Here is a 12,671-nt window from a genome sequence, read left to right as displayed (position 1 = left end):
TAAAAAAATCACCCAACAATGTAACACCACAGTTGGACTATATAAATATACTTAATAACTCAGTTCACATCTTTTCCTTATTCTCTGGCCATCTTGAGAAAAGAGAAGAGAAGGCTGGGCACTGGTTTCCCATGTCTCCGTGCAGAGTACATGGTGGCCATCCTGAGTGGCCACCATAGAATAAGACAGGCAGGTATTGTATGCTGGAGAATGGTAAAATGTAGGCCTGCCTCTGATATCCAGCATTAGATTTTTGTATATATAAATTAAACAAATAAAATAATAATGATTAAATTTCTCTCTCCGGTCATCAATGGAACTATCCAGCCACTCAGTAATTTTATTTGGAAAACAAGAACAAATTAATGTGCGCCCACAACTCAGTAATCTGATTAGCTGAATGCATCTGTGTTTTAGAAAGCAGCCAAATACACAAAACATACTATATGACATGGAATTATCTTCAGCGCAAGATTAACATGTGTGGCTTGGCTGTGTCCCAATCGAAAAAGGGGATATAGTTTAGTTAAATTTTATTATTTATTAAAATGATGACTGATAGAGTAAAATATAAATCGTTCCATGTGACATTGTGATATCAAGGAGAAGACTGACAGGTGTGACTGACAGGCAATGCCCTGAAACTGAAATCTGACCCCGGCTTAAAGTTAATGGGTATCACTGCATTGGTATTTAGGGTACTATACCCTATGTTTACTACTACATTTTTTACAGCACCCCTGCTGACTTAATCTTAGAATAAACAAACCAATTTCATTGGCATAATGGGGAATAACATGAATCAGGTGAATAAATGAAGTCCAAAATGATCTTTGGCTTTTGGATGAGATGTGTTTAGACAGAATATAAACTGCTATGATGATTTATTTATGTTGGAAATTGAGAAACTTAAAGTAGTGTTGTTTAAACGAATCTCTGGTTGCTAAATTCAGTCTTATCATAGGCAATTGAGTTGTCTTCATTTGAATCCCACAGCAAACCACAAAGGTATATCTGCAACTCAACTAGAGATGACTCTTGTAGAAAAATCACATTTTTCTGAGTTTACAAAAGAAAAAAAATGTTTGGACCTCATAAGCATGGCAAAGGAATACTAAGATTTTTCACAAAATGTATTGGATGCCCACTAGGTTACAGATAATTGGTATTATAGCATTAAAACAGTGCGGGAAATGCACTAAAATGAAAGACACAGATGGTTTGACTGTAGCTTTAAGCCATACCCCACAGAAAGAGCAGGTTCCACAGTGGAAGCTCCTCTCGGACCCCACTGAAGTGCAACCTTTGCAATACCCATGAAGAAAGAGAGAGCAGTATACATTCTTCAGACACAGACTGAGCTTACTAAGTGGTGCAGATGGGATGCGATAATGGTATAAGACAGGAATGGGCAAGCTTTTTGGCCCGAGGGCCACATCTGGGTATGGAAATTGTATGGCAGGCCATGAATGCTCATGAAATTGGGGCTGGGGTGCCGGGGGGGTGAGGGCTCTGGCTCGGGGTGTGGTCTCTGGGGTGGGACTGGGGATGAGGGGTCCGGGCTAGGGATGAGGGGTTCGGAGGGTGGGAGGGGGATCAGGGCTAGGACAGGGGAATGGGAGGGGGTCAGGTGTAGGCTCTGGAGGCCCTTACCTCAAGCACCTCCCAGAAGCAGAGGCATGTCCCCCCCCTCCAGCTGCTACATAGAGGCATAGCCAGTCCACTCTGTGTGCAGCCCCATCCACAGGCACCACCCCTGCAGATCCCATTGGCCATGGTTCCTGGCCATTGGGAGCTGCAGGGGTGGCGCTTGGGGCGGGAGCAGCATGTGGAGCCCCCTGGCCGCCCCTATGCAGAGGAGCCAGACGGGGGACATGCCGCTGCTTCCAGGAGCCGTGTGGAATGGGGCAAGCCTCTGATGCCATTCCTGGCGGGAGCTCAAGGGCCAGATTAAAACATCTGGAGGGCTGGAAGTGGCCCCCGGGCGGTAGTTTGCCCACCTCGGTATAAGATCATGCTTTTTACGGGCAGAATTAATAAAAAAAAGCAAAACTTTATCCACAGTTCAAACTGATGAAGGGGGAAGTGTGTTGTGATGGGGGGATACATGATCATCTACCAGTTTTATTATAGATTGGGTAGTATGCAGCTGTTGCCACTCTTCCTTCGGTAGCAATTTCGACTGCCATCTATCTGCAGAATGCACCTTCCTTGGGTGCTTTAGAAATTCATATTCTCAGCATCATCCAAAATAAAGTGGAAGATCTTTGGCATCCTTTTCAATAAACTACAAACATGCAAGGTCTTCCTGGAGAATTTATCATCTTTCTCATCCCATAAAAATACTGGGTCTTATAAGAGTCCTCATTATCTCAGAAATAGTCCCAGTTATATTAATCTAGTCCATTCCCATCCTACAAAATAGATGTCAGAAGCTGCTGTGTAGATTCTGAATGGCTGTAGCTCACAAAAGCTTATGCTCTAATAAATTTGTTAGTCTCTAAGGTGCCACAAGTACTCCGTTTCTTTTTGCGAATACAGACTAACACAGCTGCTACTCTGAAACTCTTTTAGGAAGAAATCAGCTAGGTGCTTTGGCAGAGGAGACATCTCCTTTGAGGAATCTATTAAACAACTCTGGAGTGGTGCATCAAGAAATTGAAGGTGAAGCCTCTGCACAGTTTGGTGGCCCTGAATCAGGTCTAGATTGGCTCCCCAAAGATTTTGAGGTGTGTTTTTAGGGTCTGTCCCAGCAAGACCACTTCATCTAGCGGGGAGGGATAGCTCAGTGGTTTGAGCATTGGCCTGCTAAACCCAGGGTTGTGAGTTCAATCCTTGAGGGGGCCATTTAGGGATCTGGGGCAAAAATTGGGGATTGGTCCTGCTTTGAGCAGGAAGTTGGACTAGATGACCACCTGAGGTCCCTTCCAACCCTGATATTCTATGATTCTATGATCATGGTCAGCACCAATTCAAAGCTGCAGTGCCCAGTTTGGATGCCCAGCTTGGCTCTGAACCTTTCAAGCATTCTGGACCAGGCTTCCTGGAAGTGTTGAAGGCCAAAAGAGATTTAATATACTGTATCCAGAACCTGGATGCTTGTGGCAATATCTGCGAGCAGCTGTCACTATAGAGACAGTCAAACTGCCCAAAGGCGCTGCAAGAATGAGTCATCCTTGTATATCAAAGACATGGTTTTACCTCATCTGGAGTTTCAGTGATTCATAAACTCCAAGGCCAGAAGGGATTGTTGTGATCATCTAGTCTCACTCCTGTATAATACAGACCATAGAACTTCCCCAAAATAATTCTGACAGCATATCTTATAGAAAAATATCCAATCTTGATTTAAATATTGCCAGTGACAGACAATCCACCATGATTCTTGGTAAATTGTTTCACTGGTTAATTACTCTCACCCATTAAAAATGTATGCCCTATTTCCCATCTGAATCTGTCTAGCTTCAACTTCCAGATACTGGATCATGTTACACCCTTCTCTGCTAGACTGAAGAGCCCATTCTCAATTTTTACCCCTAGGCAGGTACTTATAAACTGTAATCAAGTCAACCCTTTACCTTCTCTTTTTTACAACAAATAGATTGAGCCTTGAGTCTATCACAATAAAGCATGTTTTCTAATCCTTCAATATTTCTTGTGGTTTTTCTCTGAACCCTCTCCAATTTATCAACACCCTTTTGAATTGTGGACACCAAAACTGGACATGGTATTCTAGCAGCAGTTGCAACAGTGCCAAATACAGAGGATAACCTCTATACTGAGATTCCCATTTATGTATCCAAGGATCATATTAGCCCTTTTGGCCAGAGTGTCACATACAGAGCTCAAATTCAGCTGATTAGCCACCACGATCCCCAAATATTTTTCAGAGTCACTGCTTCCCAGGGTAGAGTCCCTGAGCCTGTAAGCATGGCCAACATTCTTTCTTCTTAGATGTATGACTTTACCTTTGGGCATATTAAAACTCATACTTTTTGCTTGCACCCAGCTTTCCAAGAGATCCAGATCAGTCTGTATCAGTGACCTTCACTATTTATCACTCCCCCAATTTGTGTCATCTGCAAACGTTATCTGTAATGATTTTATGTTTTCTTCTAAGTCACTGATAAAATGATAAATACCACAGGGCCAAGAACCAATCAGCTTGGCAAAGTTTTTTCTAGATACTAGAAAATACCAGGGAAAGTAGGAGATAAAACTATGAAACTCTCTATGAGCAAACAAGGAGGGAACCAAGACTCACCAAATCAGGGAGAGCTGCAGGCTTCAACAATCCCAATAGATCAGCTAACACATATGGTGCAGAACAAAGTCTGAGGGAACACTTCAAGAAGAGAATAGGCATAAGTGGACTCGAAATCTGGGGATGTAGCCAAGGCCAAAGGCACCAACAGTCTGCTTGGAGTCAGTCACATGACTGTAGGTTCCTCCTTTCTTTGGTTGGCAAGCATTGCTGTAGACTGACAGCATAGTAAGCCAACGAAGTGGCAAGGAGTTCCAGGACAGAGTCTCTCTAGAGCAGTGGTTCTTAATCTGGGGTGCACGCACCTCCTGGGGGTGCGAGATGCCCTTTCTGGGGGTGTGAGACATGGCAGATTTTTTTAGAAGGTAAATCATCAAAAACACAAATTAAGCATGAGCATGTAAGTACAACTACTTTGTTTCATCAAACCTATGTATTTATTAACATTATACATTTTTTAACAATTACTGTAATATACAAACAAAAAGAATATTTTCAAGTTTTTAAGCTAATTGTAGTGAAATTATCTCACTACAAAATACAGTGTACCACCACGTTGCGGGGTATTTCTTGACGCATGCGCAGATGATGATGTGGCAGCACCGCGGCTTTGTTTGAATTCAGTTAGCCTCCAACTGTTAGCAGTTACATGGCAGATGTATTCACACACCTAAATGAACTCAGCACATCTATGCAAGGAACTGGGATGAACAAGGTAATGGCCAGAGAAAAGTTATCTGCTTTTATTCGGAAACTTCCAGTTTGGATAAAGCGTTTTGAGAAAAGAAATTTCACTAAACTTTCCTTTTCTTGAAGAAACAGTTGTTTCGGAAAATGAAGAAATGACCATCAAAACTGAAGTGACAAAGCCTTTGCAACAGCTGAGTGACTCTTTCCACGGATATTTTTCCACTGGAGATCTTGATGTGGCAAAGAAATGGATAGATGGATAGAAATGGATCCATTTCTTTTTAATCTGGATTCCATCCACAATAGCGATTTGATGAAAGATGATCTCATTGAATTACGAGCCAAGTGCCGAATCCAAATGGACTTTGAGACAATGAAGCTTGAGAATTTCTGGTGTGCTCAACTAGCACCATTTCCACAACTGGCGAAGACAGCGCTGGAGATCCTTATGCCATTTGCGACTACATACGTGTGTGAGAGAGGATTTTCACCACTCTTACACATCAAAACAAAGGCCAGAAACCACTTAAAATGTGAGTGATGATGTGTGTGTGGCTATTTCAAAAAAAGTTCCTCGTTTCTCGAACTTCATTGAACAAAAGCAACAGCAGAAGAGTCACTGAGCTCGTAAACTTTAAAAAAGTGTGTAATTTTTCATGTATTCTTAATTTTACTGCAAAATTAAAATAAATGTATAATTCTCTTTCATTCTATAGTTACGCTATAACTAGGTTTAAAGAACTGACCTACTTCAACAATTTTTGATAAGGGGTGCGAGAATATATTTTGAGAACCAAAGGGGTGCAGGCTGCAGTAAAGGTTAAGAACCTTTGCTCTAGAGAGTGGTTCCATAAGAACTCATTCCTCAAACAGTCTCAGGAAGAAGCTCACTACAGCAGCACTGTGGGGTCCCTAGAATTCAGAGGGGGACGAGGGTGAGATGCCCAGGGCTGAAACTAAAACCACAGAACTTTGAGAATTGCCACCATGCCCACAAGTAGGGGCACAGACAACAAAAGTGGGAATCTGTTGAGATTAGTGGGGATCTTCTGAGATTCGTATCAGCAGAGAAACTCCTCCTGGAGTGAAGTGTTCCTTCAACGGTTAGTGAGTTACAATTTCAAATGCAGTATTACACAACTACCTGACAACTGAGTGTTGCACTTCAAGGGAATTAGAAATTGAAACTTCTTCACTACTCAGATAGAGCATTAAGAAGAAGCAGTGAGAGGCTACCTGCTTCACTCCTGACACCACAGAAGGTTATTTCTTTCTACAGCCACAGTGAATAAAGATGGGGCCATAGGATCAGTGTGGTGCTCAACTTCCTGAAGCTATTTGGTGCCTCTGTTTCGACATTGTGGGCGGTGAAGAAAACAAAAAGCAGTGACTTCCCTGCAGCCACTGGGGAGGTGAGCAAGAGGAGACTGAGGAGAATGAACAGCCAAACCTTATAAAAGATTTGCGCTTGTTACAATGTTAAAATCACTTTACTATAAGATGGTTGCAGTGTATCTATTTAGCGTGTGTGTATTTGTGTGGGTGAAAAATGTGTGTCAATGTTTCTAGATGAGTGGAGCCTGTGTATACATTTGGTTCTCTTTATAGTTCCTAGTATGTGTCCATGCGTGGAAGTCCATCTCTTATTTGACGGGCAGTGTATACATATGTGGGGCAAATGTTGGGTGTTGGAGTATTTCTTTATGGATACCAGTGGTTTGTGTCTGTGTGTGTGTTCTTGTTCGCTTGCTTATTCATTATGAAGTTCTGCAATAGTTTAACATTACTCCATAGTGTCACTACTGACACTAGGAAATTTCATCTTATGCACACACAAAAGCACATTTTCAGTTAGATACTATGTACCTTGATTCCCCCAAGTTTAAAAATGCATGCAAAGTTTCAGCCAAAAAGGAGATTTTTTCTTAAAAGAAAGTCATGCATGAGTGGAAACAAGTTGATCTCCAGCTTAACTAATGGTTTCACTCTTGTAATACTGCAACAAAGCGCCATCAGCCAACTAAATCAGATTCTACTTGAATTAGCTTCATTTATTTATTTTTGTATTTACATCTGAAAGCATTCAATTAATAATATTTATGTAATTGACTTAGATTTGTCAAATATGGAAAGTCCCAGTCTTATTAATCTCTCCTCATATGGCAGCCGTTTCATACTCCTAATAATTTCTGTTTCCCTTTTCTGAACCTTTTCCAAGTCCAATATATCTTTTTGAGATGGGATGCCCAAATCTGCATGCAGTATTCGAGATGGGGGCGTACCATGGATTTATATAGAGGCAATATGATAAGTCAAATTTTACTCAACAATGTTCCTTCAGAGTTAAAAAAAATACATAAGGAATTATAAGTTAAGGATAAAACTTTAAAATCAACACTCTGTTAAAAATAGAAAAAAAAATCAGAGATTTGGGAATCTTCAGGGTGAAAAGCACATTCTTAATGAAATCTTAACTACATTTGGAAATTCATAATCAGAAAAAAAATCCCTGTGTATAACACAGATAAAATAGGGACTTCTACACCTTGATTCTGCAATTGGGCCCACACTGTCAGACCTGCTACAAAGCAGCCTAACATATATCATATCTCTTTTTAAATTATTAAAAATAATGGAGGAGAAAACAATGGGAGAAAAAGAAATTGTAGGGGAAACTTGAAACATAAATATATTAGTAACTTTAAAATATTGAATGGTATTAAGGAATCTTGTATTTTTTACTGATTAATTGGTGCCCAGGTACGACTCCATCATAGGTCCTAAATACATATTCAACCACCACAGCCACACACCTATTTTTAGCGCAATAGCTTTGAGTTGGTGCGTGTATATTTACCTGAGCTGGAAATTACACCTCCCAGCTGCAGTGCAGATACCCCCATGGCTTGCACAAGTCCAGGCAGGGTGGAAGGATTTGTTTTAGTATACTACATAGCCCAGAAGGGGTGAAGAGTCTGTGAAGAACCCAGCCCGTAGGGTTGGAAAATTTTACATTTATTTGGGTTCATTTAGGATTTGGGGCATCCCACAAGGGGTGGAACTTTAATGTGACCTCATCAGAAGCAAAAACACTTCAAATCAGAAGGTGTTACAGGCTGGGTAGATCGGTGGAACACCAGAAGGGAAACAGAGGCAAAGCCACTGCTGTACTGCACCACATCCTAAAGGGTTATGACACTACAATATCAGAATAAGAAATAAAATTCTGATTGGTCCAACAGCATCTAAGAGTGGTCAGAATGAGGGAGATTCCTTTATGTCTAGGAATACAGTAGTCAGTACTTCAGATATATGAAAGTGAGGTAACAATTTATAATCTTCTCTTCATGGCTAATTTTTGAAGATAAAATGTTCATAATTAAGTTTTATTTCTTTATAGACTGATTCCCTTTCTTCACACTCCTCCTGATTCTATGATGAAGTTATAATTCTCTGTCTATAAGATTATAGTATGTTTCTGGGGCATGGGTATGCTGTCATAAATAAAGAATTATGATCTTTTTCTACTAGTGTAGAAAGAAGAGGGGAATGGTTTGGAGGCATTAATGTTCTCTACTCACAAATATTTAAGACATTTTATGACAGGGTCTAGAGATAAAAAAAATATATATAGAATAGTTAAACATTACTTATTGGCATAGGAGCTGGGACTAAGAGTACTGGGGGTGCAACAGCACTCCCTGGCTTGAAGTGGTTTCCATCATAAACAGGGTTCACAAATTGGTTAATTGGCTCTGAGCACCCCTGCTTATTAGGCATTTTTGAATATATAAGAAGTTTTAGCTTTTATATAGATCTTGATTTAAAAAAATTAAAATAGCTTTATCTTACTATGAAACATATGAAAGAGAGCAAACTGTAGGGTATATGGTTTATATTTATCCATTTATCCAACTTATTTTTTTTAATGTTTCCCGTCATACTGTAGCAACTCTAGCAACCTACAGTATAAAAACAGAGTGATGGCTGATAACCAGTAGTAAACACTTTGCATTTATAGGCAATTATAGAAGCCCAAATGGGTAATCTATCAGAGCATAACTCTGATAGATGCCTTTGCCAGATTTGTAATTAAGAAAAAAAAGATAATTTGAGTGAGATAATGTGTACTGCAGAACCATGCAATGAAAATCAAAGAGCAGAAGTGGAAACTCACCTTTAACTTTGTTCTTAGTAGCAGCCGCTGGAACCAAGGAAAAGATTGCACAAGGAGAAGAGAACAAAGATAGATTAGACAGAGGGTCTACTTACTAAGAATACAGAGAAACGTTATCAATACTGATTCAGAGCTAACAAAAACTATTTCTAACATTATTTGACCAATTTACTTGAGGTTTCTTCTCACTGATGGTTCTGTCAAGAGAGATGACCTGTGTTTTTAATTTAGTTAGTATATGACCAAAAAACAAACAAACCCCAAACCCCCCAAAGACCTTGGAAAGTATCGCAAGAAGTACTGTAAAATCATTTAGCATTAATCATAAATAGCAAAATAAATCATAAAAATCAACATTATACATATTTCCAAATCTAAAAATGTATTAGTCTTACAGGACAGTTTTCCCTGTGAGTGCTCCATGCTGGATTGCATAAACCGCATGGCAGGCATTAGTTCCCTGAAAATAGGCTAAATCTTACATTTGTGCAGGGATATGTAGACGGAAGTTTGTCTAAAGATTTTACAGGCATATAACCAAATAATCTGACAGCTCTGAAAACCTATATCCAATAGTTGCTAATCTATGTTATATAACACTTTTAACCTAAACATATTATGACTGTGCTGTCATCCTGCCTAATCCTGCATCCACTGAAGTGGACTAGTGCAGAATCAAAGCCTATTGTGCACAGCCATGAAGGAGAGTAAAGGGTTCCCACTCCCTTAGATGGCTGCATATATTGTGCATGGATTTTGGCTCTTGCCAGAATGGGAGAGATAGGGCTGAGAACCAATACTTCCTCGCATTAGAAAATGGGAGTGAGGAGGAAGAGGGAAGAGAAACAGGAATAGGTACAGCCATGGCTCATTTCCTTCCCATGCACCAGCCACCCAAGCTGGTTGGATATGCCAGGCAGCAGAGCATGCTGTGTCTTGTCAAGGACTCAAATTGAGTGAAAAAGAGGAGCTCTAGAGAAATTGTGCCTCAGATGGGTGTCTGAGGCACAATGACAGCAATGCTCCCCTGGAGTGGGACAGCTACACATCCTCCATACTCAGGATGGTGTGTAAGTGTACAATCTAGCCATAAACATGAAGAAACACATGAAGTGTATTTCCACATTTGCCTTCCCTCCCCTAAATTTTCTAAAGATCATCATGAGAACTACCTTCCATTACCCAGGCCATATGCCTACTAGTGCAATACATAATATAGAAGTATTAATAACCAGAGACTGAAATTTAACCTGAGTCACTCTTGTCAAATGTAGATTGCACTAAGATACTATGGGCAAGACTGTGCCTTTCAGCTCAGCCCAAGGCATAGGATGCACTGTGACACTGCACTGCCCCATAAGGAACTTTGTGGAGGAATTGTGTCTCAGAAACTCACAACTCCTACTCTGATACCCCCTTGGCTGGGGGAGGGAGAGAGTTATTTCACCCCTTTTTGGGGTGCATCTTACTCCCACCATGCACCTAGCCACCTACTCTTTCCAGCAGGTATGGGGAAGGAAGAACCAAGAGAGAAGAATCAAGGCTCATCAACCCCCCCACTCCTTTCTGCACCTTCTACTTTCAATTGTTCACAAGTGGGAGTTTCAAGCAGCTCTTGCGTTCTTCCCACAGCCAGAGCCGTTCCAGCAGCCCTCCTTTGGCCAGGCAAGTAAGTGGTAGGGATGGGGGGTAAAGAACAATCTAACAGCGAGCCAGACCCATCCTAATTCAAGACTGTAACTATACAACTCGGCCACAAAGTGTTTGTGGTTCACTATATTTTAATTATCCACAATATTTAATGGTTTTGAAAATCCTGAGTGTGCCATGAGAACTGAAGAATAAGTATCTACAGTACACTAGTATATAAAGGACAGGCATAAGTGAGGCTGTACAGTATAATTGGAAGTAGGCCGAACTACCAGGCTTGTTAGCCCAATTATAATTTTCTGCATATTCAATGCAAGTGGCCTAGATGACAGTAATGTTCTTACAAATGTCATGTTCAATACTTGTAAGGTTTATTTTCCCATTGACAGGATGGTCCAGTTACAAGTCAATTGGTAAAGTTCACACCACACAACAGCCAAATTAGCTGAAAGTTGTCTTTACAAATATATTTCTGTCTACTGCATGGAACCAGCTGGGGCTCTTTTCATCAATGTTAAACCCAGCACCTGATGCCGGTCAGGGACAGAATTATTTTTCCTCTGTTCTCACTTATATGGATATTTTCTTTTGTGTAGGTGGGAAAATACTTTCCTTTTTAATATCTATTTTTCCCTTATTATTCTCTCTGAATTTCCTCCAATGAGGCGCACTACAGAGAAGTACTTTTGTTTTAAAGGAGCTATTTTCCCCCTCATCTCCTAAAATGTCTTGATATCTTTTTATCCTCCTCTTATCGTTCCACCAAACAGGAGGGAGGAAGGCAAAGAGAAATTTGTCAACGTTGATATTATCAAAATTGCAAACTGAAAAAGGAGGGATGGTCTTGTGATTAAAGCACAAGATGGGAGCTCAGAGAGTGAAATTCTGACCTCACTGAAATCAATGGTAAAACTCCCATTTACTTCAATAGTGCCAGGATTTCACCCAGAATATCTGCGTTCAACTTCTGGCTGCATCACAAGATGTCCTATGTAATTTTGATAGGCCACTTAATCTCTCTCTGTGCCTCAGCTATCATCTGGGATCATAACACTCCCTTTCTTCCACCTTTCCTCCCTTTGTCTGTCTGATTTATTTAGTTTGTAAGCTCTTTGAGGAAAGGATGGGCTCTTAGTGCTGAATGTACACCGGATGGAAGTAAGCCAGTACAGCATACTGGTAAAAAGTGGCCAGCGATTTAAAAGGGCCTGGGGCTCCAGCCGCCACTGCCACTACTGCAGCAGCAGCCGGGCCCTTCAAATTGCCGCTGGAGCCCCAGGCAGCACGGGCCATGCAGCGTGGAAGGGCTGCCTGGGGGACAGTTTCAGAAAATTAAATTTCAATATTTCCTGATATTTTAAAGTAAACAATTGACAATGAAACTTACTAGCTGTAGCGTCGGTGCTCCCTTCTCTGAGATGGATTTGGAGCTGCCTGCAATAATTTATGAATACTATATCTTGACCTGGTTATTGGGATATTTACTGTATGACTATCTTGGACTAAATCAACAGATCTGCTGGGAAACAAACGTGAAAGCAAGACTATGACTTGAGGTAACACATCCCTCAACAAACACTTTGGGGGAAGGTTGTTGCAAAACACTGAAGAGATAATACAATGGCCTTTGGCACTGATGTTCTGGCTTGACCTGCTGGAGAACTCATAAACTGGTTTTGGACAGCCGGTCCAGGCCCTTGAAAGTGAGAACAAAGACCTTTGGCTGGTTTTAAAGAGGCTTTCAAGGCCAGAGGAAGAGAAAGTTAAGAAGAAGAAACAGAGTCAGTCCTACAAGAAGTTTGGACCTGGGTAAGATAGACCTGCCAGGGAAGGAGTGGGTACGACAGACATGCGTGTAGAACTTTTGTTGTCTTCTCTTATGTTTTGATC

At 40.8% G+C, this 12,671-nt stretch overlaps 1 protein-coding gene across 4 annotated transcripts in view; it reads right to left on the bottom strand.

Moving 5' to 3' along the window:
- Positions 1-12,671, bottom strand: part of CADM2 (cell adhesion molecule 2) — a 1,031,723-nt gene that overhangs the window by 307,799 nt on the left and 711,253 nt on the right. For 2 of the 4 annotated variants that reach the window (XM_037906100.2, XM_037906084.2), the window contains exon 2: positions 9,132-9,158. The exons of the other annotated variants lie outside the window; for them this stretch is intronic. In XM_037906100.2, coding sequence (XP_037762028.1) covers positions 9,132-9,158 — 27 coding nt within the window. The remainder of the gene's footprint in view (positions 1-9,131; positions 9,159-12,671) is intronic. 4 annotated transcript variants of the gene reach the window in all.

Source organism: Chelonia mydas, chromosome 1, assembly GCF_015237465.2.
Source record: "Chelonia mydas isolate rCheMyd1 chromosome 1, rCheMyd1.pri.v2, whole genome shotgun sequence".
NCBI classification, from domain to species: domain Eukaryota; kingdom Metazoa; phylum Chordata; order Testudines; family Cheloniidae; genus Chelonia; species Chelonia mydas.
This window is presented reverse-complemented; position numbering and strand designations above follow the sequence as displayed.